General features: G+C 35.7%; 1 protein-coding gene across 1 annotated transcript; it reads right to left on the reverse strand.

Moving 5' to 3' along the window:
- Positions 1–11,041: 11,041 nt before the first annotated feature.
- On the reverse strand, positions 11,042–19,903 carry LOC132610059 (protein PAM71-homolog, chloroplastic). The gene is made up of 10 exons (XM_060324309.1): positions 19,600–19,903; positions 17,552–17,711; positions 16,217–16,400; positions 15,725–15,772; positions 13,697–13,793; positions 12,571–12,734; positions 12,331–12,396; positions 11,748–11,798; positions 11,560–11,664; positions 11,042–11,475 (listed from the first exon to the last, which is right to left on the reverse strand). Exons 1-10 carry the CDS (start codon positions 19,751–19,753, stop codon positions 11,410–11,412), a joined length of 1,095 nt encoding a protein of 364 aa, XP_060180292.1. The 5' UTR covers positions 19,754–19,903; the 3' UTR covers positions 11,042–11,409.
- Positions 19,904–22,001: the final 2,098 nt, after the last annotated feature.

The following is a 22,001-nucleotide window of genomic DNA, read 5'->3' on the forward strand; positions in this document are numbered from 1 at the left end:
TAGATATATTATTTTTTAATAAATATGTTTTTTTTAAAGATTTTGTAATAGTTATTTTAATATAACTCAATCTATTTTTTTATAACCTTAACCTCGCCCAAATTTTTGAAAACTCTCAACCGCCAGTAGGAAAAATAGAAATGAATAAGAAGATGAAGTAGCAGTTGAGGGGTGTATAAGAAAGAGAATTGATAAAGATAGATATTTATCTGTTGAAGAAGAGAGAATAATGATATAATAGATATGGGTTTATTCCTCAAAGAAGGGAGATAAATGATACTCCCTCCGTTTTAATTTATGTGAACATATTTTCTTTTTAATTCGTGCAAAAAAGAATGACCCCTTTCCATATTTGGAAATAATTTACTTTTATACAATGATTTATAGCCACACAAAATATATGTGTTTCATTTTACACTACAAGTTCAAAAGTCTTCTTTTTTTTCTTAAATTCCGTGCTCATTTAAATGGGTTCACATAAATTGAATGACAGAAATTCTACCTGTGCCCATGCAAATTCTACCTTAAGGCCCAAATAGGCAAAATTTGCATGGGCAGATTTACAAAATTCTGACTTGTGAATTTTTTTTTTTTACTAAGCTGGGGTTCGAACTCACAACCTCAGAGTGTTAGGCGAGGGGCAAAACGTAAAAACCATCCCAAATGAAAGGCAATCCATGCAAAAAAAAAGTTATTGAATCCCTAGGGATTCTTTTTGGTATAATATTTTTCTAAATATACCATAAAGGTATAAAAGCTTTTAATTTTTAAGAACTTTAAAAGTTGTGCTATTTATGTGCTTAACTCTAAAAATTTGAATTATGCTGCAATTTTCTCATGAAATTACCCCCTAAATAAGCTTTAGCAGATTCTTCCAGCAGTTTCATAATCCTAAACCTGCCTGAAATTATAAACAAAATGAAAACTGATTGAAAAGACTCCTCTTTCTCCATTTAGGATCTCTGAATTGCAGCAAGAATCCCTTCCATCAATACTTCATGAATCTAGCTATTGTTAAGATTTATTATTCTACTTAAAAGAAGAACAGAACAAGAGCCACGTTTTCTTTTGCTGTATAAGCTTTATCAACTGAAATCTACAGCTACAAGACAAGGAGAAGAAACTCTTTTTTTGTTTTTTTAAAATTGCAAAATTATTCAATATTTTGCAACTTTAACTCACAGAATCAGCATTTTATTAGGAGTATAAATGCAACATTTATTGCATTGACGATTTCCAAATATAATGGAGCTAAAGAGTTGAAAGAGTTCAGACCCCACTACTTTGATTAGTAGTATATATTATATAAAAAATAGTAGCCAAATTGAAGGCCAACATATCTTTTAATTAAAGAGAGAGAGAGAGGGGGGGGGGGGGTGGTTGTTATTTGAAGCTTACCAAGACTAAAAGATATAGAGATGTTGGAAGGAATGAAATATCCTTATGCTTTGAGCGAGAAAAGGACCAAAATCAAACATTATGTTTGGGTTTGGATCAAAATCATACATATTCTTTCACATGGAGCACTAATAATACATTATGTTTGCATAAGTGGTGCACTTTTAGTCAAGCTTCCAAATATTTTTTTAGAAATTTAACGGAAAAGAACAAAAATGCCCCTGAACTTTTAGAAATGGTATAAAAATACCCTTTATTCATCTATTTTGCTAAAACTACCCCTCAATTCAACTTTTTGGCTCATTTATTCCCCTTGCCTAACGGACAACACTAATTTTTTTTTAAAAAAAATATTTAAATTGCACATGACATTTTATTACTGAAAAATTGATTTATTTTTTTAAAAAGAAATCTGAAAAATCGTTATTTGTAGAATAGGAAAAATAATTTTTCAACACCCGTTTCTTTAAAAAAGAAATGTAGTAAGCCTTTTATATATATATAAAAAAAAAACAGAATTGGATTTTCATTAAAACATGTGGAATTTTTTTAAATTTGGAAAACTTTTTTTTAACGGGTGGAAACCCCATTTTTTTTTGGAAAATTCAATTTTTAAATCTGAAAAACTGATTGTTTTTTTAAGTAAAATGTGCAAAACTAATACTCCATAATTTTCTTCTAGATTTAAAAAAATATAGTTTTCTGTTTTTTTTTTTAAACACAGTTTTTCCATAAAAAAATTTAATTTTTTCAGATTTTTATAAAAATCCAGTTTTTCACATTTTGAAAAGAAAAAAAATTAGTGTTGTTCGTTAGTCAAGGTTTTACTCGTTAAAAAAAGTTTTCCAAATTTAAAAAAATTCCACATGTTTTAATGAAAATCCAATTCTGTTTTTTTTTTCATATATATAAAAGGCTTACTACATTTGTTTTTTAAAGAAACGGATGTTGAAAAATTATTTTTCCTTATTCTACAAATAATGATTTTTCAGATTTCTTTTAAAAAAATAAACAATTTTTCAGTAATAAAATGTCCTGTGCAACTTAAATATTTAAAAAAAAAAAAATTAGTGTTGTCCGTTAGTCAAGGGGAGTAAATGAGCCAAAAAGTTGAATTGAGTGGTAGTTTTAGCAAAATAGATGAATAAAGGGTATTTTTATACCTTTTCTAAAAGTTCAGGGGCATTTTTGTTCTTTTCCGTTAAATTTCTAAGAAAATATTTGGGAGTTTGACTAAAAGTGCACCACTTATGCAAACATAATGTACTATTAGTGCTCCATGTGAAAGAATACGTATGATTTTGATCCAAATCCAAACATAATGTATGATTTTGATCTTTTTCTCTGCTTTGAGCAGTTATTTTTAGATTGAGGGGTTGACCATTTTGGATTCTAAGTCTTTGGAAAATGGTGTGGAGAGAGTGATTATAATGGTGATAATTTGTGCCCTGATGAACAGCAAACAAGGAAAGAGGTTTTATGTTCTATTGACTTGAAAAATGACAAAAATGGTCCCTTATGTTGAGGATGGCTTCAAAGTAGTTCCTTAAACCAAAAGTCATGCCACCTTATACGTCGTGAAACTCACCTAAATTAGTATGAACTTAACAGTCTTCGTCCTTTAAGTTTATCAAAAGTTAATACTTTTAGTCTCTGCAAATATTTTTACCGAACTCTGTCCATTTGATTTAGAAATGAATATATGCGGTACAAGGTAGGAGCGCCACAGAGGAGGATAAGATGCGTGAAGTGAGACTAAGATGGTTTAGGTATGTGCAAAGGAGATGTATGGATGATCCAGTGTGGAGATGTGAGAGGTTGGCTATGGACGGTTTCAGGGTTGAGGCAAGCCGAAAAAAATATTAGGGAGAGGTGATTGGACACGTCATGGCGCAGCTCCAGCTTGCCGAGGTTATGGAGGACGCAGATTAGGGTAGAAGGTTAGCAGGTAGTTGAGCGTTGTCCCGCTTATCCTTTGATATTAGTAGTCGTAGTATCACTCTTGTAGTTTCTTGTCAATCGATTTTTGCTAGTACCGGATGTTTCTTGTACTTCGATTATCGTATTGATTTGTGGTAGTTATTGTTTTATCATGCTCTTTATAGTAGTTTGACATGGCTTATTCCCTTTCGTCATTTCCTTTTTGATACTACTTTAAATTACTTGTCCTTATGCCGAGGATCTACCGGAAACAACCTCTCTACCTTTCAAGGTAGGTCTGTACCCTTCTTTGATAATATGCTTGTCTGTACAGCCTCTTGTAAAGGCAACCGCACGAGAATACCGTCAAGGGCATTCTTAGGAAGGTTGCTGAGTAAATCGGGTGGTAAAGTTTGACAAGAGTGATTTTTGCCCTTCTTTGGAGGCATCATAGAGCAAAATTTGCCTGTAAATATTTTATAAACAAGAATACGAAGATAAGACTATCTGGACCGAACTGCTTGTCAGATAACATGCCACGAATGTAAAAATGTGCATAAAGGGTGTGTTCTAACTGAGATCATTCATCCATCACCTCTGACTATCCAAGAACTGCATTCCTTATTGCAACATTGCCTTCCGGAGGAATATTCAGATTTGTAAAATTACAAGAACAGAAACGAGAATCCCATTACCAATTTGCTATTAAGCTTATCAACAGACATTGTATTGCGGTAATATCTTTATATTATTTGATATTATTTGGTAGCATATTTGTAGGGAGATAATTACCATATATTAGTTAGTTTCCTTGTTTCACTAATTACCATATATTAGTTAGTTTCCTTGTTTCACTAGGATCTTAGTTTCCTTGTTTCACTAGGGTTCAAGATTGTATCCTATATATATTCTCTCTTGGTGAATGAATGGAATAAATCAAGATTGTGTAGTTTCTACATGGTATCAGGCCACACGTTTTTTTCTTCTCTTCATCGAAAATTTCCATGGCCGGTGACGCCGTACCTCCTCCACCACCACCCAAAATTGAGTCTAATTCTCCCTATTTTCTCGGTCCTCAAGACCGACCCAGAGACTATATCACGCCTACTCGTTTCAAGGGCGCATCAAATAATGCTGCCGTCGGTCAGCACTTTACTTCCGATCAATGGAAGGCTATTACAGAATTTTTTGGTAATGCTACAATTCCCGAAAATCGCTTGAATGGTAAGTTTGATGTTTTTTCTTGGATTATTGACACTGGTGCTACTCATCATGTTACCGGTGAGAAATCTTGGTTGTTTGATGTCCATACTGTTGATTGTCCTATTGGTTTGCCTAATGGTGAAAAGGTGTTTGCTTCTTTGGAAGGTTCTGTTCGACTGTCAGATAAAATCACCTTACATCATGTCCTTTATGTGCCTTATTTACGTTGCAACTTACTCTCCGTCCCCCAACTTACTGATAATTTACATACTATTGTCTCTTTTAATTCTTACATGTGTGCTATTCATGACCCACTGAAGGAGCTGATTGGAACGGGAGTTAGGAGGGACGGACTATACTATTTTAACAAACCGGACGGACTATACTATTTTAGCAAACCGGGCGTGGTGCAACATGTGTCTACTGTCGTGGCAATGTTCGCATTGGAATTGCGGCATCGACGATTGGGGCATCCTTCCGAAAAAGTAGTTAAGTTGCTTCCTCATGGCAGTAGTGATAAGAGTAGTTTAGCAAAGGATTGTGAAGTGTGTTTACGTGCTAAGCATCCTAGAGACAAATTTCCTTTAAGTGATAATAATGCATCTAGAATATTTGAGAAAATACATTGTGATTTGTGGGGCCCATATCGCCATGTTTCGTCGTGTGGAGCTCGTTATTTTTTAACAATTGTTGATGATTTTTCCCGAGCTGTTTGGATTTACTTGTTGGTTGATAAAATAGAAGTGTTTCCGATGTTTATGGCTTTTGTTGCTATGGTTGATCGACAATTTAATCAAACAATTAAAGTTGTACAAAGTGATAATGGTACAGAATTTAATTGTTTGATCGATTATTTTTTCGCCACTGGTATTTTGTTTCAAACCTCTTGTGTGGGTACTCCGCAACAGAATGGGAGGGTAGAGAGGAAGCATAAACATGTGTTGAATGTTGCGAGGGCTCTCAGATTTCAGGCCAATTTGCCTATTTTTTTCTGGGGTGAATGTGTTCTTGCTACATCTCATCTCATAAATCGTACCCCCACACCCAAATAGGAAAATAAAACACCTTTTGAATTTTTTTTCAATAAACCTCCTTCTTTTGATGCTATTCGTACTTTTGGGTGTTTGTGCTTTGCTCATAATAAAAAAACTCAGGGTGACAAATTTGCTAGTCGGAGCAGAAAGTGTTTGTTTGTGGGATATCCATTTGGTAAGAAGGGGTGACGGTTGTTTGATCTTGATACGAAGGAATTTTTTGTCTCTCGTGATGTAAAGTTTGTGGAGGATGTGTTTCCTTTTGCTTGTCCGGAAGATGTTAATATTTTGTCTAGTTTTTTTGATGAGGGTGCTGAAATTGATCGTGATTTTATGGTGTACAGGGATGAATTAGGGGGCGAAGTTGATAGTTCGGAGGCTGCCGAGTAGCAGCCGCAAACCACTGCCCAACCAGCGCCTGCTGGCGGCCAGGCCGAGCTGCAGCCAGCGGCCACTGTCCAGCCCACTGGGAACCCAGCGCCAGCTGGCAGCGAGGCTGAGCGGTTGCCAACAGCCACTGCATAGCCCGCTGGGAACCCAGCGCCCGCTGACAGCGAGAGGGGGCAGCAACATTATACCCCAGTCACGAATGTGGAAGGTGGCTTGGGGCGTGATTTTCGGGATAAATTTCCCTCTGTTGTGCTTCGTGATTATGTGACACACTCAGTTTTTGCTAATAATCCGTCCCCTACAACTCCTGTTTACAATCAATCCTCAGGTACTCCCTATCCTTTGGCATACTATATTAATTGTGACAATTTTTCTGTAAATTATCGTAAGTTTCTTGCAGCTATTATTTCGAGTAAGGATCCTAAGACCTTCAAAGAAGCCATGAAACACGAAGGTTGGAGACATTCAATGAAAGAAAAGATACGTACATTGGAAGACAATGGTACATGGACTTTGGAACATCTTCCTCCGGGTAAGAAAGCACTTGGTAATCAGTGGGTGTACAAGACCAAGATTTTGTCAAATGGAGATGTGGAACGGCTCAAATCGCGTTTGGTTGTGTTGGGAAATCATCAACAAGCGGGGATTGACTACAACGAAACTTTTGCTCCGGTCGCCAAGATGACTACTTTTCTAGCCTTCCTAGCCATTGCAGCATCCAAAAATTGGGAACTTCACCAAATGGATGTTCATAATGTCTTTTTACATGGTGACCTTGATGAGGAGGTGTATATGAAGCTCCCTCCCGGGTTTGAAAGTCCAGATCCTACGTTGGTGTGTCGTTTGCGCAAATCGCTGTATGGGTTGAAACAGGCCCCTAGATGTTGGTTTGCAAAATTGGTGACTGCTTTGAAAGGGTACGGTTTCCTTCAATCTTATTCTGATTATTCTCTTTTTACATTTACTAGAGGGAATATTCAGATTAATATCTTGGTTTATGTTGATGATTTTATTATTTCTAGGAATGATTCCGCTGCACTTACAACTTTCAAAGCCTATTTGAGTGATTGCTTCAAAATGAAAGACCTTGAGTCTCTCAAATATTTTTTGGGTATTGAAGTAGCTCGTAGTTCATCAGGGTTGTTTTTGTGTCAACGCAAGTATACTCTTGATATTATCTCTGAAGCAGGATTGTTAGGTGCAAAGCCAAGTGGGTTTCCTATTGAGCAAAATCATAAACTTGGCCTTGCAAATGGAGATTTGTTGTCGGATCCGGAGGTCTACCGTAGATTAGTCGGGCGTTTGATTTATTTGGGGGTCACTCGACCGGACTTGGCATATTCTGTTCATATTTTGTCTCAATTCATGCAAGAACCCCGGATTGAACATTGGGAAGCGGTCTTACGAGTGGACCGTTATTTGAAAGGCACACCAGGACATGGTATTTTGTTACGTGCCGACAGTGAGTTGACTTTGCAAGGATGGTATGATTCTGATTGGGCGGCTTGTCCGCTTACTCGTCGTTCGTTGACAGGTTGGCTAGTATTTCTAGGTCAATCTCCCATCTCTTGGAAGACAAATAAGCAGCACACAGTTTCTAGATCTTCTGCAGAGGCTGAATATAGGTCCATGGCTGCGGTCACTTGTGAGTTGAAGTGGCTGAAAGGTCTGTTGTTGAGTTTAGGTATACAACATCCCAAGGCGATCAAATTGTTTTGTGATAGTCAGTCCGCTTTGCACATCGCAAAAAATCCGGTTTTCCATGAACGAACAAAGCACATTGAGGTAGATTGTCACTTTGTTCGTGATGCAATTAATGAAGGTTTGATTTCTCCGTCACACGTTTCAACATCTTCACAATTGGCAGACATTTTTACCAAAGCTCTCGGCAAAACTCAGTTTGACTTCTTGCTTTCCAAGTTGCGCATTTTTGATTCCCATGCTCCAACTTGAGGGGGGGGGGGGGGTGTTGCGGTAATATCTTTATATTATTTGATATTATTTGGTAGCATATTTGTAGGGAGATAATTACCATATATTAGTTAGTTTTCTTGTTTCATTAATTACCATATATTAGTTAGTTTTCTTGTTTCACTAGGATCTTAGTTTCCTTGTTTCATTAGGGTTCAAGATTGTATCCTATATATATTCTCTCTTGGTGAATGAATGGAATATGTTAAGATTGTGTAATTTCTACACATTGAGATCTGCAGAATAAGGAGAAAAGAGATAGTCCAATAATGGTCAGTTTAACTTAGAAAATCAGTGGCGGATCTAAGATTTTCACTCGGGGTATTCGAAAAAAATAACAAAAGCTAACTATAAAAAAATAATATTGTCAATGGGAATTTAACCTAGGACACATGATAATTTTGAACATGTTGGACCGCTTGAGCTAACCTTTTGCATTTATTAGGGTGTTCAAAAGTTAATATATGTACATAAACATAGAAAATTTATAAATCTGCCCCCGTAGAAAACTACCGTTTCACAGCTTAGGCTAGATTTGACATCAAACTAGTTGCCTAAATAAGCTTTAGTAGATTTTTCCAGCAGTTTTCATAATCCTAAGTTTGCCTGAAATTATAAACACAACGGACACTGATTTGAAATGACTCATCTTTCTCCATTTAGGATCCTTAAATTGCAGCAAGAATCCCTTCCACGACTCTACCTACTGTTAAGATTTATTATTCCACAAGGAAAATCAAAAGAAGAATAGAACAAGAGCCACATTTTTCTTTTGCTGTATAAGCTTTATCAACTGACGTCTACAGCTACAAGACAAGGAGAAAAACTATTATTCAATAGTTTACAACTTTAGCTCACAAAATCAGCATTCTGTTAGGAGTATAAATGCAACATTTATTGCATTGACGATTCTCAAATATAATGGAGCTAAAGAGTTCAGACTTACTAGTTTGACTAGTAGTATAGTAGCCAAACCGATGCCAGAAATATGGAAGCTATTTATCAGCAAATTTGTTGGCAGAAACCAGTTGGCATTAAAGAAAGACAGACGCGCTGATAACAAATGAGCCATTGGACTCCAGGAGAAGACAAATGACTATTGATAAAATTGGACATAGAGAAGACATACAATAATGTAAACTGAGTTTTTATGAATTTTTTGGTAGATATCGGTTTTGGAAACAAATGGAGAAATTTGGTCAAGTTTTGCACATCCGTTTTCCTGGGGTCTAAGGCAAGGTTAAACCCTTTCTCCTTTCCTTTCTATTTTAGTTATAGAGGCCAAGGATCAATCACATCTCCTATATGCATATGATACTCTTATTATGTGGAAAACAAACGGAATTTTGTCTCCGTTCGAATGTAACTGCCAAACAAATACTTGGGGATTTAAACATGAGGTACCAGATAATTCTATCAATCAAGCTTTGGATAGATGGGAAGACAGGCCTAGTGTTTCTTTGTCTCTGTTGGAATTTGAACCTGAAAAATAATGGTTCTCATCCCACTTCATTGACTACTATGTCACACCTTGGGTGTAGACTTTAAGGCGCCCGGAGAGCACCGTCATACAAAAAATGTACTAATGAACAGAGTTTTATTGTATTTTTCATTTTTAACTGCACATCCTTAGCACCCCCTAGGTGCTATAGATGATAAATTTCTTTACTACTCATCAAAAACTTCATTTCCTATGTCGCTCGGACTCTCCGAAAAATGTTGTTGGGTGCGTGTCAGAACATTTAAACCTATTATTTCCAACCTTTTATGTGAAATATTTTATGAAACAAAGACAATTTAAAGTTATTTCATTTATTGGTGTCTTGGACTCAGGCATGGTGGAGATTAGTGAACACTTATTTGTAGCAAATAGATTTACTGAGTTAACATGTTTAGTGAAAGTAGCATAGGAGTGAAAAAAAATCCTTAAAACCATAAACAGAGTTATTTTCTTCTACTTTTTTTTTTTAATCAAATAATATCATCCATATTTTTTATTTAAAAAATAAAAGGAGGGAGATTTGAAGCTTAACAAGAATTAAGATTAGAGATGTTGGAAGGAATGAAATACCCTTATGCTTTGAGCAGTAATTTTTAGATTGAGAGATTCACCATTTTGGGATTGAACTCTTTGGAAAATGGTGAAGAGTGATTAAAATGGTGACAGTTTGTGCCCAAGCTGTGATGAAAAACAAACAAGGAAACAGGCGAGAGAATGATCAAAATGGTCCTTAATGTACGGAGTTGGACTATTTTAGTCCTTCGTATATGTCACGTACCAGGGATGATCCTTGATATATCGAAAAGTGATTATTTTAGTTTTTTATATATATCACGTAATCAAAATAATTTTTAATGTATGAGAAAGTGATTATTTTAGTCCTTTATATATACTATATATATAATCAAAATAGTCCTTAATGTATGAAAAAAGTGATCATTTTAGTCCTAAACCTTAAAAGTAACGGTAAAAAGTCTGTTCCGTAAAGTCTAACCAGCAACTACAGTGAACTGTATAAAAACATACAAAATAGGAGTAAAACCTTTCGGTCCTAACTAAATCGTATATGATGAGAAGAGAAGTCAACTTTTGTTACCTTAATGGAAACTCTTTCACTATAGTAATTGTTTTTGCCTTTGAAAACATAATCCAACCGTGCCTCTTGCTACAAGAACGAAACTATGTTATAAGAAGGCAAGAAAAACGCACACACCATTGTTGCCGACACACGTATCCAATTAAATATGATCACACATGACTGGCTAAACTTAACCCCCACATGAGTGCCTAATTAAACTTAACAAATTCTTTAACTTAAACTTTTACTTTTAAAGTTTAGGACTAAAATTCAATTACATGATATATGTATATGACAGACTAAAAAGATCACTCTCTACAGATGTCAAATTAACGTCTTAAACTCGTATCCAATTAAATATGATCACATAAAATGAGATGAAAGGAATTTCTCCTCTTTTAAACTAACACATTTTCAGGCTCACTTTTTTTCTTTTGGAAAATCTACAGAAAGCTTGACTTAAAGTTTAAAACTCTACTTATGACACAATGATAGTCCTAAATTTTAAGTGCATGACAATTTATTTCAAAGCTTAGGAACAGAAAAACAGTATTAACTTCTTGTCTCTTTTAATGATAACTGATAGAACTTATTACAACAGAAAGAACAGAAATCTTGATTCTTTCACATACTCATACAAAACTTGTACAACAATCATGGTAAGGCATCAATTGTCAGTAAAATTTTCTGATGGGGGCCATAGGATTGCTTGCCTAAGGACCACTAATATAGTTTCTTCTACTTATCCTACAGTACAAGAATGAGGTGCATTATGCCATAAATGAACATGTTACTGATCTATGGTACATCAGGAATTTCCTGCCATCTACTACTAGCGTTTTCTGGAGTATCTACCCGGTCTTTATAGGCGTCTTAGAACTTCTCAATTTTGTCTTCTCTTCTATGAAACTTGGTTAAAAGACTCCAAAGAAAGTGGCAACAGAAAATATTAGAAATAGGACTCCACCCAAGTAGCCAACCTGTCGTAGAACCAAGATGAAGATGCTTAGAATTCAAAATACAATTGTTTTGAGCAGATATTTTGTTTAAAAGCTCTGGCTTACCAGTTTCTCCGAAATGTAATTGGCAAGAAACCCGCCTCCTAGTATTGCAAGAGATGTAGCAACCAGGTGTCCGGCAATGGCACCACTTGCCACGCCCCATGGAGACTGCAAAATAGAGATTTTGGAAATGAATTTTGTGGAAAGATACGAAAACATAACGTCAGCATTGAATTTCATAGAAATGGTACCTGAGCTGCTCCAAGCGCTATTGTAGCAAGCATTGATCGATCACCCCATTCCTAGGAAGCAAAGGACGCATTTAGATTCCTAACTTGAATATTACAACAGGTCAATATTCTTCAGCAACAGGATATAGCTACATAAAATTTTCTAGACTTCAATGTTGTGAACGAACCCACAGGAACTACTTCTAGTCTTCCATCTCTCGCTCAAAGAAACTTATATGAAGATTATTAATATACCCAGCAGGTATACAATGATACAAATGGCTTGATTTTAGTAAATTAATGTTGCAGTATGGAAAGTTTGCACTCTATATTTGTTTCTTGGTATCTCGAATATCACCAGTTCTGCAATCAAGGGTGAATCCAGGATTTGAACTTTATGGGTTCGGATTCGAAATTCACCACATCTCATTTGTTTTACTAGGTTCGAAATCCATTATTTGTACTCATTTTGTGGATTTTTTAAACATATATATAGACTTTGAGCTAAAGCTAGTGATTTTGGATAAACCCATAACTTCTACTCTCCTGATTTGAAAAATAAAGCAGAAAATAAACAATGTTGCAACCAGAAGAAGATACTTACAGCGAAAAATACAAGGCTAAAAGACTTCCACAAAATCTCAAGTGGATTTGTGAGCCGTTTCGATGCCTGAAATAGACATCTATACAATCGTTAGAAAATGCAAGTGATGCAAATATGGAGACAGGAAAGAGAAAGAAGTCATTCGCACAAATACAAGTTCTAACGTCAAAAGCATTTGGAAGCACAGAATACTCAGAGAATAAAACAGCATTTAAGAGTGGCGTTCAGCAGATTGTCCACCTTTTCCTTCACAAGCTCCTCAGCTTCTGCAAATTCATCAAGTTCCTGACTACCCTTTTCACCAGTCTCAACATCATTGCTTGGAAGGTCCCATGCATCTTTAATTGATTTGAGCCCAAAAAAGAACAAGAGAGCAACAGCAGCATATTCTCCAATAGGCAAGGCTGTTATGAAAAACAATTAGGAATTTTAAATGAATATAAAGCAAATATCAAGAAGGAGAACTACAAACAAACAAAAGATGGTACGTGGCAATTTAGGGTCTGCATCCCAAAACAGTGAAGGAGGCTGTTTCTAGCTGGTAAGGGAAGAAAATAAAGGAGCTCGAGTCAGCTTGGATAACATACCAGCGTGCATTTTCTGGATGTTAGGAGGAAACTTCAAATTCTTTGAGGGAAATGCAATCGAGTATGAAATATAGGTTATTGCAAGCTCTGGATTTTTTGTCTAACTTGAGTGGTTGTGGTGGGCAAAACGGTTTGGTGTCAGTTTGCATGTGCATGAGAAGGTGCAATAGGAGAGACAAACTATAAAGATAACAGTAGACACTGTAGTCTATACATCAGAAGAGACATTATTATTTTTTTTTTTTTTTTTTTTGATAACTGTGGTGTCCGGACCAGCTTGCGCTCACCTCGACTAATTCCACGAGGCACCCGCAACCTCCCACCAGCAAAGATATCAGGTAACTCTATCCACCAAGGCTTGGATAGATGGGAAGAAATCACCTAGTGGTTTTGCCTCCGCGGGAATTGAACTTGAGACCTCATGGTTCTCAACCCACTTCATTGACCATTAGGCCACACCGGAAGAGACATTATCATGCAGTTAGAGTAGGAAGCACTATATGACCCGAACTTGCCGAGAGAATGTTAAGTCATAATATCCAATGCATCGGCATACTTGATCAGCCAGTCATGATGTACCCAAACAAGACTTACAGCTTATCAGTAAGCTTTCTGAGCATATTTAGCATTTACTTTCCGAGAACACGGGTCCAATTTAGGATAAATATGCTTCAACAAAAGGAAATGCTAAGAAGGATGTGCCAATGCATAAAGATCTCAAGGAGCCAATCAGAAGACCAATAATAAAAGCAAATAACTGTCCCCAAGGTCTAACTTACTTGTTTGAAACTGAGCAGGTACTGAATGAAAGATTCGTCCTATTATGACAGAGAAGACTGTCATAAGTGAAAGAGCGCCCATCGATCCCAAAAGGACCTGGTCAATTGATTCAATTGAAGATCGATCAAGTATTGAATACAACAAAAGTGACTACAGAATTACATTTCCATATCACAATATGCAAGACATACTAACACTGAATAGCATTTATACAATATCAATATTCAATTTACAAACTTGTGTGCGCGCTGACTATATTAAGCCACATTTTTATATTTCAACAAGTTTCTGTATTTCTATATTTCAAACTTACTTTCAATTTAGGCTAGATTATAACTCCTAAATTCTTATAAGTTGAGGGAAAATAGATTGCATCCTTTTCAGTTTGATCAGCAGTTCTACAAACAGATCCTGAAACCACCAAATGGTTGTAGTCTAGGATCCTTATCCTCAAAATTTTGGCAGTAATGGTACCTATAAGGAAAGAATGCTCCAAGATACAAAAAAAGAAAGTTTTAGGTATGGAACCTTCAAGTGGATTGCTTCCAAGATACACCTAAGTTCAGTCGCAATTATTCACATTTATTCTCTTAAAACTTTAATATCCTTAGGGTCAATACCCTTAGGGTCAATACTTGACGTTGTATTGGCTCGTCCGCTGTTATCTAAGCATGAAGAATAGTTGACCTTGAGTAAATGTACGGTATACTTGTTTAGAATTTCTCAGATCAATCTGGAGCTAATTTCATGTTTGCCTTTCCAGTAACCACTTTTTTATTTATTTATTTTTTACAGAATCAATTTTGATGATTATGGTTCACCAGGTCTTACACAATGGACTAGGGAAAATAAAGCATAAGGACCCACTCAAAATTAAACCATATGTTCTCCGTACACAAATTTCTTCTTTAATTCAGAAGTCAATGTAGGCAATTAAAAATTATAATAGATCAAATGATTTAGTTATTGGGAAAGCAAGAGTGATCATTTACTGAGTGCCGGAACAATCCTTCATAGAAGATTTTGATATATAAAAGAATGAATTAAGATGTTTTCCTCAGGGAGCAGAATCCCCATCCCCCATGTCCCCCATTTTGCCCAAAAGAGAAAGGAAAAGAATGATTTAGTTATTGGGAAAGCAATTGATTATTTTTTTGATCAATAATGAGACTGCAATTGATAAGTCAATCAATTCTGAGATAATTTAATCAATCAATACTAAACATTTGAGATTCACTCGGAGGCTGAAATGTCATGTTGTTCTAAAGACAACTTAAATGTTGTCCCAAGAGTTTTCCCTCATTATCGGGGCAAAGATGAATGGAAAAGGTCGTTAGCATCTTAGAAGAAGAATAACTATCATGTTTATTGGACGTACACTGTGAATAGGGTTATCTACTTGAATTTAAGATACGGGGGAGTTATACTGATATTGACTTACAAACCTACATGAACGCATCATACTTAAAGATCTTCTCTAAGTCTCCTTCTTGGTTTATGCCACTGGAAGTTACTCTAGCTCTGTCATTCCTGGCACATCTTAAAATGACTAATTCCGGGGGAAGGAGTCTCTTTTTTCCCTGAGCATGTTCCAAAATGATGGAAGAAGATGCTTGTTAGAAATTCAACAGACCTCTACCATTCCTTGAACGTATAAAATGCTCCTTCATATTATTAGTTTAATAATGCCTTCAAAAGAATGTGAAACGGAAATAGAAAGAACAATAATGTCTAAGCTTCTCCAGGACTGTGGTATTCTCCTACTTCATCCTTGGTAAAGTTGGGGGCAGTTAGCGACAGAATACCAAAGCATATCCCATAAATAAAATTGCCCATAGAATGGAAACAATACCATTGTGGAGTCAGCATTGGGAAAAGAAGAAAATATAAGCACTTTAGCACGTTGAACTTGGACGTGCCAAAACCCTATTTAGTGAGGCAGTCCCAAAGCAAGAAAGTTGAAATTCCATAAATGAAAAACGGATAATAAAGGTTAAGTAAAGGACAAGGAAGGCAAAAGTTCATACCAGTATTCTCTTATATTGCATGGCCAAGAGAGCAGCAATGAAAAATGTCTGTTGAATTGCATATGAAAGAGAGGACTAGTTAGATTTTTTTAATACAACAAGTTATCTCAAAACTAGGACAGGACAAAAGCAGAGCCCAGACTTAATAACTCAATCAATTAGCAGAGAATACATTCATATCAGTGGACTCATGTACAGGCCTGCAGGGTCAAAAGGTTCATTCTGAAAGCATCAAAATTTTCAATAGAAGACACAAATGAAAGAAACTTTTCTTTATTGATGCATAGATGCTTAGCCATGATTATGTGTTACACAATTTCTTTTGGTCGCTATGTGATAAATTGTCATAGCCAGGTCTAAGATCACTCATACTATCCCTATTGGAAAAATATATGAAAAGGGAAAAATCCAACAGAAATGAAAGGGAAAAAAAAGTCAGAAGTTCAGGAAAAGGAAATAAATATAGCATATTCTGCCTATCTCTCCATTTACCTTGTCTCCAATCTCAGACACAAATATCAACGAGAATGCAGCAGTGAACCCTGACTTTGAAAAAGCTGCAACGAGTGATGAAGGTCCACCTTTCGTGAAGGTAATCAGTGAAAATATTAAAGCACATCCACATAGCACAAGTGCTATAGAGAGAGGATAAGGAATTTGACTTGGGAGTGCCTCACTGCCATTCATTAAAGGTCAGCATACATAAGTTTCAGATATTGTGAAAGTTCCCATTTAGTTAATTGCTGTCAAAATAAAACCTATTTCCTCATTTTAAGAATTGCATGAAGATTGAAAAAACTCAAAAGACATTATGTTCAACAAATAAAAGACTAGGATTCTATAACTTAATACATGATGTAACATCCCATAAACATTGCTAAAGCTAGAATCAGACTCATTTCACTTCTTAGCTGGCCCCCCTTTTAAAACTTCTCATTGAATTCCACCTCTCTATGGGATCAGCTTCCCCCTCTTCAATCTTTTGGTGTGGAAGATCTCCAATGCACCCCCAACCCCTGCTGCTTTTTGAAAAGATAAATATGATTGCAGTGTGGACCTTTTCTTTTCATTCTTTGAAGTGAAAGAATCGTAATCGCAAATGTAATTGTAATTCCACTGAGGGTTGTAGTCATTATAGATGCTCCTTTTTCATTCATGCTTTTTTTCCCCGTAGTTTTATTATGTAACCAAAAGAACTCCCTAAACATAGGCCACTTGCCGAAAAATAGAGGTATTTTTGGACGTTGATAGATGATATACTTTTGATCAAGCGGCATTAAGGTGATATACTTGTCATATCGAGCAATTTGAATGTGCAATTTTATGTTGTTTGACTAATCAGAGAACACTGGTACTGTGCTTTTTTCCTTGACACCAAATTGCTAGCATTCCAAGACAAGTTCATTCACATCAAATTAGTTCATCCCCCGCAAACTTTCACAAGCCATTAAACTTTATCATCCTATATATATATATATATATATATATATATATATATAATCTTGGTGTCCAGGCCAGCTTGCACGTACCTCGACTAATTCCAATCATCTTTGAAATGTGTGGTTTAACAGGATCAAATACTTAAACATGGCACTTTTGGTAAATCCAACCATTGGCACGATAATATGTGCCCCACAAACCAAATACACTCTTACTCTTAGCACCCTTTACAAAAGATTTACCTGTTTATCATCCTCTACCCATATACTTGTTACCTAACAACATGCTCTTAACACAGAAAAGAAATTTAAAGCATCTAACAAACCTTTCACGATTTATTTGTGGATGGAAATTCTCGTTATTTAATTGCCAAGTTATATAGCTTACATCTTCGATGAACCATCAGTCGATGGCTGATTAACTGAAACATTTTGGCTTTCATTTCCTTGACTTTCTTCGAAACTTCCAGATCCAACACCAACATTAGATGCATATGGAATAATTCTGCTATGCCTTTGGCGCAACTTAGGCAGCCCTGTACATCTTACTAGAAGTAACAAAAGCATGAGTCAGTAACGAAATAGAGCAAGAAGATGTAGCAAATCGGGAAGGGAAAAAGAAAAGAATCTAATTCTAATAGGAATATTAAAATGTGATGATCACAGTCTCAGAAATTATCTTGGTGGGATTAAGAAAGTTTATCTGATAGAAACGAGGCATCTCACATCTAATATTAAGCGAATTCGTTTACTAGCTTAAGGCGTCTTTCATTCTATAATTGGAATCACTTAAAGGGTTGAAGTAATATAGAGTTCAAAGGCCCTCATCTATGTAGCATTTAGTAGCAATTGGCAGGTGTCATAATGTCAAAATCACCTTGAGCCATAAATCTATCTGATACACTAATACTCCCCCTCTTTCCTGAATTAGTTCACCTAGCCACCATTAGTCAATCTACATTGTCTTTGACCATGATTTGTTCATAACATTTTTCTAACTGAATACATGATAAAGCAACAAATCCAACTGCATAGCAGTCAAACTAAATTGACCAAACAAGCACGAAACTGGACTAATTTAAAATTGGCCACCTTCCCCAAACCAAAAGAGGAACACCAGAACATAGAGGAGGATCCTGGATTTAAAGTTTATGGATTCCTATAGTGATCTCAAGTTAGATATTTTTTAGATACCTTAATATATATGCAGGTTTGAGTAAAAGCTAATGGTTCGCGTGAACCCGTAATTAACCCTCTAGATCCGTCCCTGCCAGAGAAGGCCTAAAGCTTCTAGTTTTTATGCAGATTCATTGAGTATTTTTGTTTACTCCCTCCGCCCCATAATAAGTGTCACCTTAGCCAAAAAAAGGATGTCCCATAATAAGTGTCACCTTAGGAAATCAAGACATAAATTGGCTAGTTTTTTCCAACTCTATCCTTAGACAAAAACTGACAAGTTAAGTAACATCTAAATGATGACTGGAAAAGCCACATAGTAACTTGATATTGTTGGATTCCCAATGTCAAAAGGATTACTACTTGTGCATGCTCTTTATCAAGAGGAAAAAGTAATTTATTTGTATTATTTAGTAAACTTCACATTGCATTATCAGTTTCTTAATATTCGTGTTTTTGGCTAAGGTGACACTTATTATGGGACGAAGGGAATATTTGCTAACAGTGTTTGTCCATGCCAGCTTGCGCACACCCTGAACTATTCCACCAGGTACCTACTACCACCCACTAGCACAACTATTGAGTAACTCTGCCTACCAAAACTTATGCAGATGGAAGAAAATCACCTAGCATTTTATCGTCTCTACTAGGATTTGAACCTCGTCTCCCATAATTTTCATCCACGCATTAACCACTAGGCGACACCCATGGTTGTTCATTGAATTTTATTCTCTCTTTTTTTCATGTATGACGGTTGTAACCTCACTTCTATGCCACACACACTGAAGCTAAACCACTATGACTAGCCCAAATAAGATCATATTATCTCAATTAAAATCCAAAATAGCTACCACCAAAGGATGTGGTGCAGCGGATGGGGTTGCTCCTCCCTTAAACAGAGGTCTCAGTTTCGAGTTCGGGTATGGAAAAATCCTTGGTAGGGAGTGCTTCCCTCCCAATGGGGCCCTACACGGCGTGAATACTGATATAGTCTGATCCAATGCTGGTACTGGACACCGGGTGGGAAACCCAAAAAAAAAAAAAAAAAAAAAAAAAAACCAAAATAGCAACACCCAACTGGAGCACTAAGCTACCATCCAACTCATCAATCAGCATACTGTTTCATTTAAAAATATGCCAAATTTCTCATAACTTCAAATGGGGCATCTCTAAATTCACTTTACTACTAGCATACACACAAATCAATTAATCAAATCAAATTCTTGGACTCAAAACTGAAAATGGTATTCAGAAACTTACATAAAGATGAATATGCAGATGAACTAGGCAAAATTGTCCTTATGGGTATTGATGGTTTGCTAGGCAAAGAATCCACCACATTCAAAAATGAAATCTTTCTTTTCCCATAACTTGATGCTATAGAATTAGATGCCTGAAGAGCTAAGCCCTGCATTTTTCTTAACTCTACTCACACAAAAAAAATGTTTTTTTTTTTACTATAAATTCATCTGTAAATTGAGATTTTCTTGTACACTTCACAAAAGTAGTTATTGTAACCAAAATTTTGCAAACAAAGAGATGATTAAGAGTGTGTAGTCTTGGGATTTTGTGGATGCCACGTGCCATTAGGGATCTTTTGAGATAAACTGATCAAGTTCCCTACGACGCCGTTTTAGAGTTGTGGGCTTGGCCTGGATTATTATTAGCCCAAGCCTAACGAGAGTTGTGCTGGTCTTTAATTTTTGTCAGGTAATTTGCAGGATTGGCCTTCGCCGGGGGTGGTCTTTAATTTTTGTCCCTCAAATTGGTGGTCTTTAATTTTTGCCGTCTACCTTTACAAATTCTGCCTTAAGGCAAGATTTTGCAGAAATTTTGCAGAATTTGCAAAGGCAGAGGCTAAAAATTAAAGACCACCAATTTGAGGCCAAAACTTAAAGACCACCAATTTGAAGGACAAAAGTTAAAGACGACCCCAAATGAAGGTCAATCCACCCAAAATATGATATCCGCGCAAAAAAAGATTTTTGTCCCACATAACAAACAACTTTTTTAGCGGACATAAGTTTATATTTTCACATCATAATATCCCACAAACTACGTCTGATGCCCTTGAAGAACTTATGCGCCGCCAGGCATAAGTTCGATTGCTAAGGGCAAAAATTGTTAGGCAAAACGTGCAATTTCTTCTAGTTCCTCGGAATTATAGGAGTCAGTTCAGACACTAGAGTTATCTTTGTACTCTTGTTGTTCAAATTTATGTGAAGGTGTTTGACGTAGAAATAGTGTTCACTGATCACTTGTCCACCATATCTGTGAAAAATAGTCACTACAGAGTTTCAAATCTAAGTGAATATTTTCCAATTACTGGGTTGAAAAGTGTCTGTTTTTAAATTTTATTTGTCATTGACTGAGCATGGAGTTTACGAGAAAATGAAATATTTTTGAATAATAGTTTTAAATCTGGATAAAATTTGTGGGGCTATAGACATATATTATTAAGGATACTATGTTATATTAAACTGTTTTTATAGTAATATGCGATTTTTTTAATAGACTATAAAGAAACAACATCATATAAAATGAAATAGAGGGAGTACAACTTTGTAAAAATAACCTCACTAACCAAAAAAGAGTAGGACACTGCATAGTGTGTTTGACATTATTTTAAATTTTGAAGCTCAAATGGTCATTTGATCAATAATGTTCATGTTGTTAATCACTCAAGTTTACCAAGTCATGACAATATTAAATCCCCACACCATTTTAACAATTTCTTAAGCATGTTACATGCTGTAATACGTTTGATATATCATCAAACACAGTATGTGAGAAGGACAAGAATCATGCACAAAGGATTGCATTATTTATCAAGAATATTGCTTCAAAGGGTATCTTCAAATTCTTTTCCTATTCTGGAGTTGGAACCCTCAAATGCACCGGCTTGTAGGTGTCACACCACGATAATTGAATGTTTTAAAAAAGCATTATTTAAACTTATATCAAATTATGTTGAAGAAAGTTGTCTGGAGAATACCTACAATCTTTTGATATCCAACTTAGTGAAAATGGGAGATGGTGAAAGTAAACTATCCATAAATCAACAAGTTGGGACTAGGTAAAGTCATTATTCACATACACTTACAATAGAATAACATGAAAAATGGCTTTTTGGGTATCTCAAACCTAAAGGTAATAAGGTCGTCGAATGTCTTTGAAAATCACATTGGAGCTCCAATTTCTGAATGGGTTCTTAAATTAGTATTCAGATCTTAACATTTTTGTACACTATCAAATTTATATACTCCTAATATATAGATGTATAAACTTAGCATTTTCTTTCTTCTTTCGTTTACTTGACAGTAGGAGACTTGACTTAGTCACGATTCAAATGTACCCTTCTCGAAAGCTTTTTCTCTCAATTTTTTTTTTCTTAGGTTGAATTGAAAATAAAAAATTTATCCAAGGAAACTTAAACAAGGTCCAGTCCATTTTAACAAAACACCTAAAGAAACAAATCTGTATACTATGTCGGTATATAGTCATATCATGTTAGCATTTTTGTTGCTAAAAACCTAAAGAAGTTACTAAGGAAACCTATATGAGAATTTATTCATTTGTTGGTTAAACTATCATGTCGTGGAACTAATGTTAAGTTGCTTTACCCTTCTGGTCCGTATCGATAAACCGGAGAAAATTCTATA

Source organism: Lycium barbarum, chromosome 9, assembly GCF_019175385.1.
Source record: "Lycium barbarum isolate Lr01 chromosome 9, ASM1917538v2, whole genome shotgun sequence".
Lineage (NCBI taxonomy): Eukaryota > Viridiplantae > Streptophyta > Magnoliopsida > Solanales > Solanaceae > Lycium > Lycium barbarum.